This window comes from Setaria viridis, chromosome 3, assembly GCF_005286985.2.
Source record: "Setaria viridis chromosome 3, Setaria_viridis_v4.0, whole genome shotgun sequence".
NCBI lineage: Eukaryota > Viridiplantae > Streptophyta > Magnoliopsida > Poales > Poaceae > Setaria > Setaria viridis.
In genome coordinates this window covers 25,557,319-25,579,781 of record NC_048265.2, presented here as the reverse complement: position 1 = coordinate 25,579,781, position 22,463 = coordinate 25,557,319, and the positions used below count along the sequence as shown (strand labels likewise).

At 43.2% G+C, this 22,463-nt stretch overlaps 1 protein-coding gene and 2 pseudogenes across 1 annotated transcript; all 3 read left to right on the top strand.

The window, feature by feature from the left end:
* The first annotated feature begins 394 nt into the window (after positions 1-394).
* On the top strand, positions 395-5,146 carry LOC140222210 (uncharacterized; annotated as a pseudogene).
* A 2,213-nt stretch (positions 5,147-7,359) lies between these two features.
* On the top strand, positions 7,360-14,202 carry LOC140222209 (uncharacterized; annotated as a pseudogene).
* Positions 14,203-20,084: 5,882 nt separating this feature from the next.
* LOC140222208 (uncharacterized) lies at positions 20,085-22,427 on the top strand. The gene is made up of 2 exons (XM_072292399.1): positions 20,085-22,325; positions 22,407-22,427. The coding sequence occupies exons 1-2, from the start codon at positions 20,217-20,219 to the stop codon at positions 22,425-22,427; spliced, it is 2,130 nt and encodes a 709-aa protein (XP_072148500.1). The 5' UTR covers positions 20,085-20,216.
* Positions 22,428-22,463: the final 36 nt, after the last annotated feature.

Sequence of the window (22,463 nt, the reverse complement as noted above, 5' to 3'; positions counted from 1 at the left end):
ATTCGCCGGATCCTCTGTTGTCAAATTAGCAGGTTAGCTACACATACCAGAATCTTAGTATCAGCAACCATGCAGCAAGATAGCAAATAATCAATGCTATAACGGTACACAAAACAGCAATATTAGATCCAATTTGAAATGATAAACGTATGAGAACAAATATGCAAAATCTATACCTGAATACAAATATGCAAAATCTGTACCTGAATTAGGTGGTGGCGGAGGCAAAGTCCAAATAGGATGAGCTCGAGGGAGATGGCGGCGGCCGCCGGGCTTGAGGGCGGCGGGGGCGGCTGTCTGTGGATGATGGAGGATGGCGGCAGCGGACGACAGGCATGAGTGGTGGCCCCTCGCGGATGAGGGAGATGGTGGCTGTCACGCCGGCAGCTTGGCGATGGCGGTGGCGTGGCGCAGGCTGGCGTGCGCCTCATCGACCACCTCACGACTTCAGTGCAGGCAGGCTGGCGGCGCGAGGAGAGGAGAGGACGCGTAGCCTGCAGGAGACCAGCCAAGGAGTTGCGAGCGAGCGAGCTGGGCGAGCAAACAGAGAAGCGTTGCAGCGATCGAGCGAGCCGAGCGCTCCGGAGCGTCGATCCCCCAGCGGACAAAATTGAGACGGGGGCCACACGGGAGGACTTTGTGGACGGTTCCCATGAAATTTTTCTCCCCAGTAACCCGCTTCAAGCCACAAGCTTTTGCATCTCTGAGCTCTCTGCCCTCCAACACTTTCCTCACAAAGCTCTATGCCCCAGCTATCTTTTACAACGCATTCCTTTCACATATTGTAGAAAGTCACTACCGTCGTTAGACCAGAGCCAGCCTGTGATATGTGATGTCGACATTTGAGTTTGTCCTAGTGTATCATGTTGTTTGGGTTTAAAATTTAAATTTTTATATTTCTATTTAAACTTTCAGCAACATTTCAGTTTAATGGTATATTTGTTTCATATTTTTTATGTTTCATTTATAATTTCATAGTTTAGTACTTTTCAAATATAAGATAAATAAATTATGGTAAATGTGAGCGAGATAAATTGTGGTACTAGAGATAATAAGATGAAATAAAGGTACATAATTAATCATTTTTAGAATAAGCTACAATAGAGAAAATTTTCATTTGTATGTTATGCTTGAGGTATGTAAATTGTGGGAAAAATATATAATTTGTTCATAGTTTAGTCATTTGCAAATATGAGCTAAATAAATTATGGTATATAGAGATGGCTTCTGCTGCTGGAGGTATTGGCGATGGTGGGGGCGAATATCGTTCCTTCTCGCGGCAAGGGGAAAATCATAGTTGGCCCTCACGATAAGCCGAAGAAAATGAGCACGTGGAAGAAAGCAATGCTTTGTTATTTGCAAAGATGTCATGAAGATGCTGTTGCAGCGGGTCAGGAATCTCCTTTTGGTGGTCGTTATGCTCCACCGTCAGTCCTGGGTGTTTCAAGTCCACTTAGTACTACCATTGCAGGAGGTACAACTAAACCACAGGATGAGGCTGGGTCAACGAAACCTTCATCTTCACCTCTCAAGGATGGTTAAAGTCCTCCCAGATTGTACTCAGTGGATTGTTTGTCGTAGTGTATCATGTTGGTTGGGTTTGAAATTTAAATTTGTGCATTTCTATTTAAATTTTCAGCAATATTTGAGTTTGTCGTAGTGTATCATGTTATTTGGATCTAAAATTTAAATTTTTGTATTTTCTATCTAAACTTTCAGCAACATTTCATTTTAATGGTATTTGTTTCATGTTTATTATGTTTCATTTATAATTGTATGGATGATCAGAATATCATTGGTTCGGTAATATTTTGTAGATAGATTGGTAATGGATGTACAACACAGACAAATGTTCCATGGAGTACATTAATGGCTTGCGTAGTTTTCTCGATCAAGTAGAATCCAACAAACCACCATCCGGTTTCATTTGTTGTCCATGCAGAAATTGCAAAAATGAGAAGGATTACTCATCGAGAAAGACTATTCATGCCCACATATATATTTCTGGATTCATGCCTAACTATTTTGTTTGGACTAAGCATGGGGAAAGAGAAGTTATGATGGATCATGATGAAGAAGAAGATGATGACAATATTCCTGACTGGATTCAAGGAGGTGCCTTTGTAGATGCTCCAATGGGCGAGGCTGAAGAAGAGATGGGCGAGGCAGAAGGTCTTATCGATTATCTAGGTTAGGTGTTGCGAGATGTAAAGGAAGACTGTGAGAATGTGAAGGAGTCAGAGAAGTTCAAGCGTATGTTAGATGGTCATAAGAAATTATTGTACCCAGATTGCAAATAGGGGCACAAAAAGTTGGATACCACACTGAAAATGCTGCAATGGAAGACAAAAAATGGAGTTTCTGACAAGGGTTTTCATGAGTTAATGAAAATCATAAAGAACATGCTTCCCGAGGGAAACAAATTGCCATCCTCAACGTACGAAGCAAAAAAGGTTGATTGCCCTCTGGGTTTGGAGGTACAAAAGATGCATGCATGTCCTAATAACTGTATCCTCTATCACGATGAGGAATACGAGAAATTGGAGGCTTGTCCTGTGTGCGAAGCGCTGCATTATAAGATCAGGTGAGATGACCCCGGTGATGTTTAGGGGCAGGACATCAAGAAGAAATTTCCTGTGAAGGTAATGTGGTATGTCCCTGTAGTGCCATGGTTGAAGCGTTTGTTCAGAAATAAGAACGTAAGTAAGATGAAATAATCAGACACCCTACTGATGGGTCACAGTGGAGAACAATTGATAAAGAATTCCTTGAGTTTGAAAACGATGCAAGTAACATATGGTTTGTTTTAAGTATAGATGAATTCAATCCATTCGATGAGTTCAGTAGTAATCATAGCACTTGGCTTGTGACCTTATGTATGTTCAACCTTCCGTCCTGAATGTGCATGAAGCAGAAGTTCATTATGACGCCGATAATTATCCAAGGCCTAAAATAACCTGGCAACAACATTGATGTTTACCTAAGACTGTTGGTTGATGAACTTCTACTGCTATACAAGGAAGAAGGTGTACGTGTGTAGGATGACGACAAAAAGAAGACTTTTAATCTACGAGCATTGTTGTTCGTAACCATCAATGATGGGCTGGCGCTTGGTAATCTGTCTGTACAGTCAAATAAGGGATTTCAAGGTTGCACGCACTGTTTAGATGATACTTGCAGCATATATTTGAAACATTGTAGAAAGGTCGTGTATACGGGCCATCGTTGATTTCTTCCTGCTAAGCACCCGTTAAGAAAGAAAGGGAAGAATTTTGAAGGGGAGGAAAAAAAATGTACTAAGCCTGTTCACCGTAATGGTAAACGTGTATTTTTTATGATAAAGGATGTGAGTGTAGTTTTTGGCAAGGGCTCTAGTAGCCAACCTGTTCCGAACGACGAGGACGGACATGCACCCATGTGGAAGAAAAAGTCTATATTTTGGGAGCTACCTTATTTGGAAGTCCTTAAGGTTCGTAATGCAATTGATGTGATGCACCAAATGAAAAATCTTTACGTGAACGTGCTTGGCTTCCTGGGTACATATGGAAAGGAAAAAGATACAATTGAAGCATGTCAGGACCTGAAACGTATAAAACAACGAGATAGCCTACATCCGGAAAAGAGAGATGATGGATATTAATTGCATCCTACCAATTACACTCTTAGCAATGAAGAGAAGGAAAGCATGTTTGATTGCTTGAATAGTATCAAGGTCCCATTGGGCTACTTCTCGAATATACAGGCAATAATAAATTTTAAGCAGAAGAAATTCATAAATCTAAAGGCCCATGACTGCAATGTCCTGATGACACAATTGCTACCTATTGCACTGAGTGGTATTGTACCAGAGAATGTGAGAATGACAATTGTGAAGCTATGTGCATTCCTCAACATGATTTCTCAGAAGGCAATCCATCCAAACAATCTACTAAAACTGCAGAATGATGTGGTGCAATGCCTTATCAGCTTTGAGATGGTCTTTCCAACTTCCTTCTTTAATATCATGACCCACCTTATAGTCCACCTTGTTGAAGAGATTTTTGTTATTGGTCTTGTATTTCTACACAATATACACAATATGTTCCCTTTCGAGAGGTTTATGGTAGTTCTGAAGAAGTATGTTCGTAACCGTGCCCGTCCGGAAGGAAGCATCGCAAAGGGATATAGAGCAGAGGAGGTCATTAAGTTTTGTGTTGACTTTATTGATGACCTAAATTCGATTAGAGTACCTGTATCACGCCATGAGGGGAGATTGAAGGGAAAGGGCGCACTAGGGAGGAAAGCTCGGATCGATATCGATGAGAATACATTTCGTAAAGTACACTTCACGGTTCTGCAACAATCATCCTTGGTTGCACCATATATGGAGGAGCATAGAGCTATTGTACGGTCCTCAAACCAAGGGAAGACTGAGGTCTGGATTACACGTCATCACATTGACACTTTGGCGTCTTGGTTGCGGCGACGGCTGATGGGTGATGACATGATTGAAGAACAACTAGCATGGTTAGCTAGGGGTCCATCTATCTCAGTATCAACATTACAAGGATACAAGATAAATGGGTACACATTTTACACCAGCGTCCAAGACCGAAATAGCACAAACCAAAATAGAGGTGTCCGTATAGATGCAATAGACAACAATGGAAAAAAAGACAGATACTACGGTGTCATTGAGGAGTTATGGGAACTTGACTATGGACCTTTGAAAATCCCTCTATTTCGGTGCCAATGGGTAAAACTTACTAGAGGAGGCGTAATGACAGACAATTATGGGATGACAATAGTGGACCTCAACAAGATTGGATACAGAGATGAACCATTTGTCCTAGCCAATGATGTGACTCAAGTTTTCTATGTGAAGGACATGTCAAGCAAACCAATAAGGAAGAGTGCTAATAAGTCAGATGACCAGCCAAATCACTACATAGTTCTTCCAGGGAAAAGAAAAATCGTTGAAGTTGAGGACAAGACTGAAATTTCAGAAGATTATGATCAGTTTGATGACCTTCCTCCATTTTCAAACGAGGTTGGCCCAACCATCCTGTTAGCCAAAGAGGACGCTCCATACTTACGCCGCAATCACAACCAAGGGACGTTCGTCAAGAGAAGGGTTATTAACGTTCCATTAGATGATGTTGCATAATGTATTTGAACCATTATGTTGTGTTTTTGTTATCAACAAAGGAATTAATGTAATAACGCATTGTAATGATATGTCATGTATCTGTCGGGTTTATTAACAATACTATTTGCAAAAATCTCACCCTATTAAACAAGAACTGATTTTTGCATGGTTAAAATATTAAATATTTCGATTTTTAGCACCATTAAATATTAAATAATAAATTTACATACGATTAAATAAGTACATGATTAACTCATGGTAAACATGTTAATAACACTACAGGCTCTATTCTTCTAAATTTTTGCATGATCAAAATATCTATTTTTTTGAATTTTAAAGTTAACATAAGTATTATGACCATTATAACTTATTACTAAGTTAAAATTAATAACTTTACCATGTTTGATATTTGAGCACATCTGATATTTTTATAGTGTATATCTAATAAACATGAACCTACCAGATTGTTTGAAAAATAAAAAGAATAGGAGTATGCAACCCCTTTAGTACCGGGTTGGGGCAACACCCAGTACTAAATAGGTCTTTTCCTTTCGCGCACGTGGAGCACTTTAGTACTGGGTGTGGGGCCTTTAGTACTAGGCATTTACTATAGGGTCTTTAGTACTGGGTGGGCTTCTTGCCCAGTACTAGGGAGAGGGGTGGTTTAGTGGCCGGCCCTTCTTCTCCCAACAACACTTATCGTGTGTCACGTACTCCCCGCCTAATCCGTTGCCGCTGCTATGAAGCACCTCGCCTTGTCTGCTGCCGCTGCACCCCCCGTCGCCATCCTGCCTCATCGCCCCCATCGCCGCCGCCCCCTCAGGTCCCCATCGCCGCCTCGGGTCGCCGCCACCCCCCGGACCCTCCATCGCCATCCCCGTCGCCACCTCAGGTCCGTCGCGGTGGATCCCCGTTGTCACCGCCCCGTCGCTGCTCGGCCCCATCACGGCCGCCCGTCGACCTGCCCCCATCGCTGCCCCCGTCGTCAACCGACGCCACCACCACCGCCGCCACCGCCGGCCCCGGCCCCTCCACTATCACGCGGACCCAGCCCCTCCGATCCACGCGCGCGACCCGACGCTCGGCCGACCGCGGGCTTGGCTTCTTGCCGCTGACGTAAGCCTGCGACCGGCCGTGACGTCATATATATTTTTTAATTTCTACTGCATTAGAAAATATCTAGAAATTATAGGAAATTTGTATAAGTGTTGGAAATTATGTTAATTTACAAAAAAAATATGTATAAGTGTTGGAAATCATGTTAATTTAGAAAAAAAAATTATGTCAATAACTCTAAAAAGGTAATATAAGCATGCCATTTTTTCTTTTTTCATTCTACAGGATTAGAAAATAGCTACAAATTGTAGGAAAGATTGTTTAATTAGCTAATTAGAAAATAGCTACAAATTGTATGAAAGATTGTTTAATTAGCTTGAAAATATAGAAAAATAGTTGACGTAGCTAGAAATTATATTAAATCCTGTTAATTCTTAAAAATGTATAAAAATAAGTGAAAATTACTTTGATACTTTTAGAAATTACCAAGTAATTTTATGATGTTATCATTTACTGTTACAAAATTCATCAAATAGTTCGATCTATTATAGAAATGTGTAATTCACTGTAAATATTTTTGTACTCAATTATTGTATAAGTGTTTCATTATTTTTTGTTGTCATTTTCTAGCAATTCACTATAAATATCGTTGGTAGTCATTTATTCTAACATAAGTGTAGTTACCTCTTATGGATTAAATATTTGTAGTTCTATTGGTGTTGGCATCCTGAACCATATATTTTTGTAGTCAATTATTATTGTATAAGTGTTTCATTCTTTATTTGTTGTCATTTTCTAGCAATTCACTAGTAAATGTAAATATTGTTGGTAGTCGTTTATTCTAACAAAATTGTATCAGTTCTAGTCATTCTTAGAATAAATCCTACTATTTCTTAGAATAATTCCTTTTATATTATATTAGTCGTTTATATTGTTACAAATTGTATAAGTGTAGTCATTTATTGTACCAAATGTATAAATATTAGCAATTGTATAACTGTTTCATTCTTTTTGAAAATGTATAAGTATTAGTCATTCATTTTGGTAGTCATTTATTCTAACAAAATTGTATAAGTTCTAGTCATTCTTAGATTAAATTCTACTATTTCTTAGAAAATAATTCCTTTTATAATATACTAGTTACAATGGCACGATCAGAGGATGACCAAGCCTGAATGGCCGAGGAATACATAATGCAGTTGATTGCTGAAGGTGGCACAAACGATCAACCAAACGAAGAGGTCGATCACAACTAGACTGACATCTACCTCAACATGTCTGGTGATATGAACGAGAAACAACCAATTGCCGAGGAAGGCAATGAGGAGCAACAAATTGACGAGGGAGGCAATGATGGGCAACAAGGCAAGGTATAGCAATTATTATATGTAAACATTATTTGAATTCTCTACTTATCAAGATTACCGGGAATTAATAGTGCTTGTCATTTTTTAGCCATCTGGATCGAGCAGCAGGCTTAAACGAAAACGAGGCAAGAAGAAGAAGAAGTTAGAGGACCGTATCATCATCACGGAAATTGCTAAAGATGGTGAACCAGTTGCTCCTATCAATGCTAAGACTAAATTGGTGAATCAAATTGGGTTTCTTGTCAGAGATAACATCCCATAAGCTTTCAGAATTGGAAAAGCCCTGAAATCAAGAACAGCATCGCTTCCACTAGCATGGTACCTGACCGAGAGAAGGAGATATGGGAACAGTTAAAAGAAAACTTCACATTCGAAGGTGTAGATGAAGACAAAGTGAAAGATTGGGGCTTCAAGAAGGGTGCAATTAATTTTCAGATGTACAAGAAAAATCTGAACAAATATTACATAGAGAAGGGGCTTACATTTGATTTCACAAAGCACCCGAAGTTAAGAGATCACTGGCATTCCTTTGTACAGTTCAAGTACTCGGAAAAGAGCGCTAAGACAACTTGGACCAACACCGATAATACTCAGAAGAAGAAATACTTTCATCGTCTTGCTCCAGGAGGTTACAAGAATGGGATCATGAAATGGCAGAGAATGGAAGATGACATAATTGCCATGGGAATAGTACCGCAGACTCTCGAATGGCCGGAGCGAGCAAAGAATTAATATTATGCTCATGGAAGCACTCTCAATCCCAAAGATGGATCATTTGTGTTCGGCCAAGAATTAAGAGAAGCGGCTACGAGGCTTCTGGACTTAATAAAGGCAATGGCCGATGGACCTTTCGTGCCTGATTGAGAGAAGGACGAGCTGACTATGGCACTTGGTAATCCCGAAACACCCTGGATGTTACCGAGGCAAAGGAGTAATTCCATGGAAGTTTGCTTTTTGTGAGCACATTGATTCATATAGAAGTCGCCAAAGAAGTAAGGCCGAACACGCACGATAGCTGCGAGAGTTGCAAGAACATGAAGCTTTGATAGAGGCAAGAATGGAGGAAGCAATCGACCGGCGTGTGGCTCTAGCTCTTAGCAAACAAGTTAGTGAACAAGCAGCTGTTGCAGCATCAGGGGCACATGTTGATGTAAGCCCCTCTTAGCGTCGAAGTTGTGTCGCTTCCATGGAAGCCTCAGCTGGGGGATGTTCTGACTTACTTGAGGACAACCAACGCCACTCCGTGGATGACATCACTGGGAGAGCCCCTTGTGAGCTTGTTACTCCCGTGAAAAACAAGCTCATCGTGGTGGCTTATGGTGTGGCTGAGCAACCGACGCAAGACCAAACACTTCATGGCATGGAGATTCTAGCTCGTGGTTACGCCAAAGTTGGGGTGGACTGAATGGTCGATGGTTGGAATGACCTGGAACTGGAGACCCCTAGAGGTGACGGGAAAAAGAATCTAGGAGAAGCCATCCATGGTTGGATTCTATGGCCCAAGCGCTACATAAGGATTACGAAGCCAAATCCCCCGACCTTGGGATCATCTCCTCAAAGCTCAAGGGAAATATCACCTACGCCATCTGCTAGGGCACCATCTCCACTACCAAACAGGGATCCTAGCATGAGTCCACTACCAGACAGGGATCCTAGCATGAGTCCACCTCCCCTTGCTATGAGCATGGCTACACGGTGAAAGACGCCTTCAGTTCCGCCTACTGCGGCTATGAAGAAGCAGAAAAAGCAGAAGGAGAAGCAACCAGAACCCAAGTACTCATGTGATATGACAGATGAGGAACTTCGTGCAGTAGTGGATACTGAGGTAAAAGCTTTCTTCGCAAGGGAGAAGCCAAAGGAAGATCCACTAGTTGATAAGGGTAAAATTCGAGCTTTCATCAGAAGCATGGAGGTGGAGCGAAGGAAATAGCCAGAGAAACCACCGCTATCTAACTATGATAGACAAATAACAAAGGCTCCTCAGAAGAGGAAGAAAAGTGGGTTAACTATTCCACAACTCGGAACCCAATCCAACCAATTGATTGCCTCGCTCCAGGTGCTTTCTGAGTTTGATAAGAACCTACTACAATTCGCCAAAGATACAAATCTCACTGCAGCTCAACTTCGAGGGGAGGATGACATCACAAAGCACCCTGGATCTACTAAATGGAAATATGAGTATGGGAAACTGCTTATGTGGCCGCAGTTGGTGGACCGTCTCCCAATGAAGATGTACAAGTTGCACAAATGGTACATGGAAGCTTCAGCTGATGGTATTTTTATGCTCGAAGTTCGGATTGGAGATCAACATTATTTCCGTGGGGAAGACATCATAAATGTGCCACTGGAGGAATTGTATTATTTGTACAATCAAGACACACTTAACAAGTCACTCATCAGTTCCTGAGTTCCGTAAGTCTTTAATTTGCTCTAACTTCAAAATCCCCGCTCTAGTCATTGTGCGATGTCTTAACTCCTATTTGATTTTATATCATGCAGGATGGAGTTCAAACTTGTCGGAGGAAAGGATACTATGACATAGGCTTGATGGACCCCGATGTTGTAAATGAGTCAACTCTAAGAGATAAACCAAATTGGGTATTGAAGAATATATATATAAGTTCCTCAACAAGCAACATTACAAGAAGTACATACTACTACCGTACAACTTCAAGTGGTGTGTTTCCCATCTCTTTCTTTTTTGAACTAGCAGTTAAATATAAGACTAAGGGGGTGTTTGGATACGAGGTGCTAAACTTTAGTAGAGTCACATCGGATGTTCGGATGCTAATTAGGACCCGTACAACTTCAAGTGGTGTGTTTCCCATCTCTTTCTTTTTTGAACTAGCAGTTAAATATAAGACTAAGGGGGTGTTTGGATACGAGGTGCTAAACTTTAGTAGAGTCACATCGGATGTTCGGATGCTAATTAGGACTAAACATGAGCTAATTACAAAACTAATTGCACAAATGGAGTCTAATTCCCGATACGAATCTATTAAGGCTAATTAATCCATCATTAGCAAATGGTTACTGTAGCACCACATTGTCAAATCATAGACTAATTAGGCTTAATAGATTCGTCTTGCGAATTAGACTCCATCTGTACAATTAGTTTTGTAATTAGACTATGTTTAATATTCCTAATTAGTATCCAAACATCCGATGTGGCAGGTGCTAAAGTTTAGCTGAGTGTATCCAAACACCCCCTAACTAGCTTTAATTTGGTTGTACAGCTTCCATTGGATACTCATTGTTGTCGTGCCTGATATGAGCTTCGTATATATCTTGGAATCGGTCACACCCGGTTTCTGGATAAAACCGAATGCATCGCATATGTGTACCAGGATCCGTTCTCACACATATGTTGACATCATCAGTGAATACATCAAAGACAGTGCTCAATAACGTACATAAACCAGTAGGAACTTTATTACACTCAGCGTGATAGACACGAAGGTCTTTAATCGTTCACCGATAACATAACACGCACACACACACAGCGCAGCTTCTCCACAGGCTTGACTGGTGAACGCCTGCCTAAAACTCCTCGAAGTCGTCGAAGAACTCCACGTCGTCACAAGCTTCTGAACAGCGTTTGGGCAAGGGTGAGTACACTTATGGTTGGTACTCAGCAAGTGGGGGAAACATGCAAGGCTCACAAGGAATGGCTCAAGGCTTTAAGCGATTAGCATTTTAGTTGGTCAAATTTTATTAGCAGCACCTCATTACTAGATGTACGTTTATACCAACCCAATTAAGCATATAACATTAACATTAACCCAAAGGTAAAGGTAACACATATTAATCTCATCTTTAAGTTCAATTATCATGTGAGGGTCCAAGCCGCTCTTAACTGTGAGCATGACTGATATATCAGTTTTCACTCTGCAGAGGTTGTACACTTTACCCACAACTTGTGGTCCCCCATGTCGCCCGGGTTTGCAAAGCCCTTAAACACTTCCTTTGGTGAGTGGCTGGGGGGTCCACTACGAAGCCTTTACAAAGACACGCAGATAACTGGTAGCCCGCTAGAGTTTTAGTAGCGATGCGGACCATAACCCGTTAATGAGACAGCACCTTAGCGAAGGCTACTGCTTCGGATCGTGTACCCAACACCTTCCCCCTCCTTGCCCTTTCGGTAAAGCCACCAGCTAACCACATGCCTAATTATTCGGCTAAGATCAGAGCCATGTGATGTTGTGGTTGTACTGTTTTCTTAGGTGGTTCTCCATGTTCCAATTAAAACAAGTGTTCTTGCAATTAAATAGGTATAGCAACATAAATAAAATATGATTAACATTTTTCTCATTATTAAGACATTACCAACCCAAATTAAGCGACTAGAAAGTCTACCCAACATGATTAAACAGGTTTTCAAGGAATAAGGATTAAAACTAGGTAAGTCCTTAATAGGCATTCCCGTCAAATTTATGCACATACAAGAAATAAATAAAGTGTTTGATCATGATATTATTGGGACAAAAAGAACATGCAGGGGAGAAGGCCACTTGCCTTCCTCGGCAAACTGGGAGTACTCTTCTTCGAACGGTGGCTGCTCTTGGACTTGCTCCTCCGCGAACGTCACGTCGTCTACACGATCACACAAGGCAAAGAAACAAAGAATAAGTAAAACAGTACAACAAACATATGCAAAGGCTTACAACAAACTCCTAAAATTAACGTTCATGCAGAGACGATCGCGTGAGCACGAGAATCGCTGAAATCGGATTTAAAACGATGAAGATATGGGATAAACAAGTTTTAGGGGCTAAAACAGAATTAACTATGTACTTCAGGGGCTAGCAAGGAATTTTAGAAAGATATACTGAACAGTACATGCGAAAACAGAGAAACAAAGGGTTAGATCTACAAGATGACATGGCTCGGGTTAAAATGAAAGTATACAGGAACTTTAGGGGCTTTTCTGGAAGATTTACAACACACAAGAATGAAAAGAAGAAATATTAGATAGGCCAGGGGGTAGATCAGAAAATGGCCTTATCATCTTCTACCTCTCGCCAGAGGCACGGCAGGGGTGCGGCGCACCACGGGCGGCTTGCCGGCGCCCTTGGCGCGGTGGGGAAAGGAACCGGTGCAGGCGAGGGGGAAGAGAGAGGCGCGCGAAGAGGGAAACTCACCGTCGGCGGCGAGTTGAAGGAAGCAGGCGCTCGAGCCGGCGAACAGGACGGGCGGCGGCGTACAGGAAGTTTCGGGCGGTGGCGTGGCTTGGGTGGCGGCGCGGCGGTGCGAGAGAGAGGCGGGTGAGTAGCAAAACGGAAAGAGAAACTCCGGGCGAGGTCGATGGTGACCTTTATAGGCCCCGGGGAGGAGCGGAAGGGGCTCCCGGGAGAGATCGAAGGTCGGCCGGCCATTAATGGCCTTCAAGCTTGTGCGGACGTTTCTGGGGAGGGGAAAGGATGGGGCGACGGTTTGAGGCCGGGAGTGAGTGGGGAAGGTGCGGCGCAAGGGATTGGAGGGGTCGGGAAGGCTGAAGGTCGCTGGGAGGCGAGGGGGCTGGGGGGCCGGCGGCGCACGGGTGGGCGCCGTGCGTGCGCCTGGCTCTGGCGCTTCAGGCGCCTGGAGGTGGGAGGTGGAAGAAGCAGGCCGGTTGGCCCGGCTGGTGGGGGAAAAGAGGGGGGGTGGCGGCCCAGAAAAAATAAAAGGGGCTGGGCTGACGCATTTGAGGAAAAGGAGGGAGGGAAAAAGAGATGGGCCGGTGGGGAAAGGGCCCATGCGGCTGGAAGAAAGGAAGGGAAAAAAAATACCCTACGGGCTAAAAGAAAGAGAGGAGGGGTTTCGGCCCAAGGAGAGGAAAGAGAGGTGGAGAGTTTTGAGAATTTAAATAGAGTTGAAGTTTTCAAAAATCAATTCAAATTCTTTTGAAAATGAAAAGCAAGCATTCAAACAAAAGCCAAAATAAAAGAGAAAAGAAAAACTCTACCAAGCACTTATTGCTTCTAAAATTATTTCAAGTGCTCTTTAATTATTTAAGACCGTAATTTATTAAAATGCTTTATTTAGTCCTTAGAGAGAGAAAGCTAGACTGAGTTTCTTACATTATTTTCATGATGGAATTTTGGGTGTTACAGAATCTTTGAGGAAACCAAAAGATGAATACAAAGACCTCATAGACGTTCTGAACAAAGCATGGGCTTGATTCCGTCAAAATCACGTGGGTGAATTCAAGGAGGAACTTTATTGGAAGATTGATTTCCCGGGATGTGTTGAATTTTCACATCTCGTGATACTTCCTTGAACATAACAAATATTTGTAACTTTTTTTCCATATATATAGTGCTGGAGATAGAAGCAGGGTAACAATTTATGTGGATACTACGTATGTGAGTTCATCCATGGCTTTGTAGATCCGAAGCGTATGACCGACCACGAGTTAATCATAGGTATACAAAATTCTTAACAATAAATTAGTTCTGATTGTGCAAATCCATTGATCTACTATATATATAGTAACCTTTGCCAATGACACAGATGATGTATAGGAAGCAAAGAGTCCTTGACACAGAGTGCATCAGGGCAATTCAAGAACAACACTCTGGATTTCTTCTAGACGAGGTAGTAAATCCACTGGGGGAGTTTCGTAATAATGGATCAAATCTACATCACCGTCAGGACTCGGGTTCAGAATAGCAGATACGAAATGTTGAACTTGAAAAGTTGAGGCAATGTAATATTATTCATATATGTGTATACACAATATGTATGTATATATAAATATAATAGTGTCTTAAATGTAATATTAAAGATAAATACAACTTTATATATATTAGCGTATTAGAACTAGTAATTCTTAAAGGTAACAAATACGAAATATGAATATAGAATACAGAAATAGAAAAGAAAATAAGAAAAGAAATTAAAAAAATTAATTAGTGCCGGTTGGATTTTGCTGGCGCTACGCAGGAGTGGCAAGCCCTTTAGTACCGGTTGGTCTCTGCCCTCTAGTACCAGTTATTTCAACCGGTATTAAAGCTTTTTTTAGTACCGAACCACCAATACCGGTTGCGAAACCGGTACTAAAGAGGGTTCCCAACCGGTACTGACGAGGCTTTCCCCAACAGTGCAACAAAGCAGCTCAGCACTTAGGCATGCGTGATGAGCGCCATGGCACTGTACTATTTTCCTCGAAAAAAAGGTATTACTGTAGTGTTTCAAATTAGAGGAGATGCGTGAATCAGCGAACAACGTCACTACGCTTGGTACTGTCGTAGCAACTGATAGTCCTCGCTCCACGCCGCATTTTTCGCACCCTTCTGCTTATGTTGCCGCTCCCATGCTCATTGGCCCGCCGCCTCTGGATCAGCAGCTGGTATCCATACCCTCTCTATAAATTCACACCTACTTCAAATAGGAAGGGTATAGGTAGAAAATTATATACCTATTACAATTGGGAATGGTACAATTAATCAATTGAAAAAATATATATATTACAAAGTTATTCATTAGATATGGATGGGATTAGAGGGTAAGGAGTGGATAATAATTATTTGGATTTGGACGTGAAGATTTGCCCATATCCTCCGGTGGCACGCCTAGCCGCCCCACCATCTCTCGACTGCTCTGACGACAGCACGCGACGTGAGATGCGAGCTATGCTACCCCTGGTCAGGCCTGGGGTCAAGGGGAGAATCAGAGGGGCGGCCGTGGAAGGAGCTGATGAAGAGTGCTGCGGCTCGACAGCTCGGTGCCGGCAAAATGCCGCACTGGAAGACAGACGAATTGAGAAGATGCGACTTGAGCCTTAAGGTCAAATGTGCGTGGATTGTGGACCGTGGTCACGAGATATATACAATTTACAATCTGTTATTAGTTGCTTTCATCCTTTCATGTCAAAAGATGGAATCATCAAGCAAATCATGCAACACATCCAACAGCTAACGGCCAATATATCCATGCATCTAGCTGTATGCTGTTGAGTACAAAAAGTGTAAAACTACGTGTACATGTGACCGTATGACTTATCTCAATTGTTGATTTCTTTCCATCCAATTGTTGATTCACTACCTACCCCATGTACTTCTCACCTACCCATTATTCATCTCACCATTGATTCAAAAATAGATGGCTCGGATAACTCATGTAGTCACATGCACATGTGAAATATCCATATTTGTTGAGTAATCTATCTAACAATCATGGCGATTCAAAGGTGAGTTCTTCATGTTCACAATCATGAATCATGCCTCTCCCTCTCATGCATCTGTTATTTCTTTTTACTTAAAAATTAATGGAATATTAGTACTTTATTATTCACAACATTGATTGTTATTTATGTGGGTCATTTGACATGTGGGATGAAGCTTGATAATTATTACCTTTTGTACTGCCAAATCATGTCTGTTAAGGCAATGGTGCACCGCGTGCAGAATGATGAATTTTGTCAGATAATGCATGGTGCGCCACATTGTATTATGGTCGATGTCGTCACATCTCACATACTCACATATAGTGGAGGCACATGTTCGGAAATGTACTAGTCATGAAGGGAAAAGAAGTGAAATCGTGTGGCAAGTGGTGTTGGGGTTGGACGTTGGAGGCTTGGAGCCTATGAGACGATAGGTTACAACTTACAAATCAAGGATTTGATGATAGTGTTTCAATATGAAATAATATACCTCATGATGATCGAGCATATATATATATATGAAACATTGACTTTTTCTAATAACGGTAAGGACTTTTTTGTTCCGCTGAAGTGGCGGAACCAATATAAAATTCGTTCCTAGTTACATCTTGACTAGTTTTGATGTATATATCTGCCTACTGGTACCAGAACTATCTTTTTAGTAATGATTGATGTTTGAACACACCGCAAGTGCCATGGATGAAATCATCACCGCAAATGCCAACACCGCACCAAAGCACTAGAGTGCGTGGATTGCAAACAGATTAATTCATAGTGAATCTGTGTAAAAAGATCGGACCAGTTTCTGAAAGGGGCCAAGCCAGTCTCTGGAAGAGGCCAGACAGGTTTCCTCGGGCTTTTCCGAATTGCTTGCCCGGGAGGGTTAACCATCACGCTTACATGGTATATTACCATGAAATGGTAACCAATGCACTTATGTGCGAAGAATGACTAATTTACGAGCAGACTAGTAAATAAATATCATAAATATCAGCGATGCTCTCATCTGGGATGGACCGTGAAAGACATTGCCGACATGCCCTAGACTACCTAGCAAGCCTAGAACATCAACTATGATTGTGGATATAAGTAGATGAACAACAAAATAGGTTAGAGAATGGACTTAGGGTTTGGGAGCAAACGGTTAATTTTGATGTTCGATTGGGTGTGTATTAATCAGCAGCAAATCTTCATATAAAATATGGTGGGAAAATCTCGCCCTAATTAGAGTTGAAGCTCTTACATATCTCATGCCAAAAATACAACTATAAACAAATACAGCTGAAAAAACCTTCAAGGGTTATCAAACCTCTCCAGAGCCATATATCTCATCCGAAGTTCCGGACTTCAAATTAGACGTTCACTACCGGAAACAGTAAATTCGCCGAGTGTAAAAATTTTGCCGAGTGCATTTTCTCGGGCACTCGGCAAACAGCCTTTTTGCCGAGTGTACACAATGGGACACTCGGCGAAAATAAAACACTCGGCAAAAAGGAGGTTTGCCGAGTGCCAAAAATCAGGCACTCGGCAAACAACTCCACGACACTCGGCAAAGAAGACACACTCGGCAAATCGGTATCGCGTGCGGCGCACGTGCGTCGTGCACTAACAGCGTGGGACGGCCGTTACACCTTTGCCGAGTGTTAGACGTGTGACACTCGGCAAAGTCCACTTCGCCGAGTGCCAGACGCATACACTCGGCACACGCAAACGTTCGCCGAGTGTCTCAGCCGGACACTCGGCAAACGAAACACTTTGCCGAGTGCCATCCTTGATGCACTCGGCAAACAAAAAAAAAATTCCTTCCAACACCTTCCACACTTTTTCTACTCCCCACGTAGGACATTTGGTTATACATATTAAAATTTGGTATATTTTCGGGTCTGTTTGGGATTTTTAATGCTTTGTTTGCATTAATAGGAATTTTTTGATTGAAGTCAAATTTTAACTACACGTACTTGAAATAATGGATTGAAATCAGTGAAAAAATCATATTCATATTATGGAGACCAAATTGAGGTCTCAACCAGAAAATGAAAAGAAATTTTGAACATTGTTTTTAAAAAACACGACCACGAACCTTTGGTTCAATGGTTGTTAAATTGTAAAAAAAACCAAACGAAATCTGAAAATCACAAGATTTGTCAAGATGTCATTATATTATGTGTGTAGGCTGTGGTAAAAAATTGAGAACGTTTCGCCCAATTTCTGACCTATCATGCTTAGAAACCGACTAATCTCCTGGAGGGATTCATAGAAGTTAGAAAGGAGCCAATAAGATTTGGTGTTCAAGTGACACATGAATTAAGGAGTGCCTTCAAATCTTTTTGTACAGGCAACATACAACACATGTTGGTTCATGTCAAATTTTGGAAATTTTTCGGATGCATTTGATATTTTTTATTGATTAAATGCAATTATAGATTTTTATTAGATATAAATGGAATTTGAGCTATAACTGCATGAAATAATGGAATATTTTCGGTAGAAAACTAATTTAACAATTTTTTAGTGATTTTGACACGATTTTGAACAAGTATATTTGAAAAAGGCCACTAAAATACGTTATTTCATGTAACGTTTGCCGAGTGTAACCATAAAACACTCGGCAAACATTTTATTTTGCCGAGTGTTTTCTATGTGCACTCGGCAAACAAGTTGCACGGGCCCACTTTCTTCGGCCTCGGTTGATAAAAAAAACCCCGAATTAAGTTTGCCGAGTGCCCTGGATCTAGGCACTCGGCAAACACTAGTTCTTTGCCGAGTGCCAGCGATCCGGCACTCGGCAAAGCCTTTGCCGAGTGCCAGATCGCGGGCACTCGGCAAAGAATCGAAGTTATCTCCGGACTTAGCGTCTCGTCGATTCATTTCCGCGCGCCTCTAGCCCCGTCCGCCGGCCCCCGCGCCCGACCCGACTCCCGCGTCGCCGGCGCCGCCCGCCACCGCCACCGCCGGCCGCCACCGCCCCGCCGCCACCGCCCCGCCGCCCACCGCCACCGCCCCGCCGGCCGCCTGTCTCCCCCGCGTGCCGCCCGACCCCGACGCCTCGGCCCCGGCGTCGGCCTCCCCACCACCGGCGCCGCCCGACGGTCCGCCGGCCGCCTCGGCCCGGCCCCGGCTCCCCGCCACCGGCGCGCCCGGCGCCGGCTCCCCTGCCCGACGGCCGCGGCCCACCGGCCGCCCCCTGCCCGACGGCCGCGGCCCACCGGCCGCCCCCGTTCCGGCCCCGTTCCGCCCCCTGCCCGACGGCCGCCCCCTGCCCGACGGCCGCGGCCCACCGGCCGCCCCCGTTCCGGCCCCGGCGCCCCCTGTCCCCGTAGGTAATTTTTTTTTTGAATTTAGGAAATCTGACTTAGATAGTAGATTAAAATTAGAAATAAGATATTAGAAATTAGAAATTGTAGGGCTTTAGTTGTTGAAATTAGGAAATTGTAGAGAGCTTTACTTGTTGAAATTAGGGAATTGTAGGGCTTTCGTTGTTGAAATTAGGAAATTGTGGGACTTTAGTTGTTGAAATTAGAAAATGATGGTTGGCTTTGGAATTTAAGCTATAAGAATGTTTGTGGAAGTGAGCCATCGTGCCATTCCTTGCTCGGTACATGTGGTTGTCGGCCATCGTGCCGTTTATTTGATGCAGGTTATGGAAACCTCCACGTGCAGGGGAGGTGCTGCCGAAATTTTTAGTTGACAATTGTATGTTTTTTTTGCAGGAGAGGCTACGTTACCGTCCTCGAGTCGTCACTTTGTACGATAGCAAGGTGAGTCATCCTAAACATCTATTTCCGTATGATGGTCGTATATCACGTAACCTAGTTAGGCGTCTCCCGTTCGAAAGAGATACGTTTGGAAATATGCAGATTTTTGCATATTTATAACCGTATCTGTTTCGAATTGTCCACGTTACTTTGGACAGCACGAGGATGTGTAGGTGGGTTTAGTTTCCATAGTCTACTCCGATCCGAGTTAGAGTTTCGACAGCACCTCCCAATTGTTCTCCGGATACACAATCTCCAGCACAGGACGTGTATTTGGAGAACAGCGGGGAGGTGCTGCCGAAATTCTATCTCGGGTCGGAGTAGACCATGGAAACTAATCCCACCTACACATCCTCGTGTGGGATTAGGACCTATCTTTACCTAATAGACAATATAGGAACGTGTAGATGCAACTTGAGTGTTTATATTATTTGCTGGTATGGTAGAGGATGGAGGATCGTCAGTGGATGTACACGGGCCGATCTAGCCAGAATTCGTTGACTGATGAATGGATAAATAAGACCGATGCTTTCTTGGAACGGGCATTTGCAAGGATCAAAGGAGGAAGAGAAACTTGGTGTCCGTGTAGCAAATGTGGAAACATGCGTCGGCAAACCAAGTTAGGAATGGGTAAACATCTTGTTAGGCACGGATTTACGTCAGACTATACCATATGGATCTACCATGGTGAGGTCGATCGTGGGAGGGACGAGGTCATCAGACAACGTATCGAGCAATATGATGATGACGCCGGGGTGGGAGACATGTTAGATGACTATCATGAAGCTCATAGGGAGGAGGAGCCCGAGGCTACCGCAAAGGCGTATTACGACATGTTGTCTGCGGCACAACAACCCCTTCACGGGCATACCAAGGTCTCTCAACTGGATGCCATTGCACGTCTAATGGCCGTGAAGTCCCAGTTTAGCTTGAGTCGAGACGCCTTCGATATTATGTTGACAGTTTTTGGGAGCCTGCTCCCGGAGGGTCATATCTTACCAAAGTCTATGTATGAGGCACAAAAACTTCTTCGTGCACTTAAGATGCCATACGAGCAGATACATGCTTGCCCGAAGGGATGCATCTTATTTAGGAAAGAATATGCGGAAGCCAAGTACTGTGTGAAGTGCGAATCATCTAGATTCCTGGAGGTAGACTCTGGTGACGGTCAGAAGAAGCAGCTTGCAATCCCTGTGAAGATTCTACGGTACCTTCCCTTCATACCGAGGATCCAACGGCTGTACATGTGTGAAGAATCCGCGAAACAAATGACATGGCATAAAAACGGACGTCGATACAATGCTGACAAGCTGGTACATCCATCCGATGGTGAAGCCTGGACAAAGTTTGATGCCATTTATGATGAGAAAGCTCGAGAGGCTCGTAATGTACGTGTTGCGCTCGCAACAGATGGGTTCAATCCGTATGGAATGGCGGCTGCCCCGTACACATGTTGGCCTATGTTTGTTATCCCCTTGAATCTCCCCCCTGGTGTCATCTTTCAGCGACAAAACATATTTTTATCGTTGATAATTCCAGAACACCCAGGGAATAATATGAGTGTGTACATGGAGCCTCTGATAGATGATTTGGTCCGTGCATGGGAGGAAGGGGTATGGACATACGACCGGGCTACACGGACAAACTTCAAGATGCATATTTGGTACCACTATTCCCTGCATGACTTGCCGGCATATGGTATTTTCTGTGGCTGGTGTGTTCACGGGAAGTTCCCCTGCCCAGTATGCAAGGCTTCAGTGAAGTTCACTTGGTTGACCAAGGGTGGCAAGTATTCTTCATTCGACAAACATCGACAATTCCTTCCTCCTGACCATCCTTTCAGAACAGATATTAGAAATTTTACGAAAGATGTCGTAGTTAATGAGCCCCCACCGCAGATGTTGACCTTAGCCTTGGTTCGTGCTCAGATAGACGCTCTTGAGGTCAATAATCATGAAGGTGGGTTTGTGGGATATGGCGAGCAACATGCTTGGACTCAGAAGTCTTGCTTGTGGAATCTCCCCTATTTTGACGATCTTCTTCTCCCACATAATATTGATGTTATGCACACTGAAAAGAACATCGCTGAGGCAATTTTTGGTACAATCATGGACATTCCTGACAAGACAAAGGATAACGTCAAGGCTAGAGTGGATCAAGCAAGGTTATGCAACAGACCAAAGCTAGACATGATGCCTCCTAGAGCCGGCAAGTCGTGGAGAAAGCCTAAGGCCGATTTTGTCCTGACGAGGGCCCAAAAGAGGGAGGTATTAGAATGGTTCCAAACGTTAATGTTCCCTGATGGGTATGCAGCGAATTTGAAGAGGGGAGTGAACCTAGCTACTTTGCGAATCAACGGGCTCAAAAGTCATGATTACCACGTATGGCTTGAGCGCCTACTCCCGGTGATGGTTCGAGGCTATGTACCTGATAATGTCTGGCAAGTGCTAGCGGAGTTGAGCAATTTCTTCCGTCAGCTGTGTGCTAAGGAATTATCTCGGACCGTGGTTGCAGAAATGGAAAGAATGGCGCCTGTGTTGCTCTGTAAGTTGGAGAAGATCTTTCCGCCTGGCTTCTTCAATCCGATGCAGCACATGATTTTGCACCTCCCGTATGAAGCACGAATGGGGGGGCCTGTGCAGGGTCGTTGGTGCTATTCAATTGAGAGATGTCAAAAGGTTCTTCGAACTAAATGTAAAAATAAATGCAAAATTGAAGCATCCATTGCAGAGGCATACATTCTGGAGGAGGTGTCAAACTTCACAACCAAATACTATGCTGACAACCTTCCTAGCGTGCACAATCCACCCGCTCGTTATAATGACTCAGAAGTTGAATCGAGCCTTAGCCTTTTTCGAGGACAACTTGGAAGTGCAAGTGGTGCGACACGGAAGAAATTGAAACATAAAGAGTGGCGCACTATCATGCTGTATGTATTGACCAACCTTATCGAGGTGGAGCCGTACATACTGTAAGTTGTCAACAAACTAGTTTGTTCTCAATTAATCACT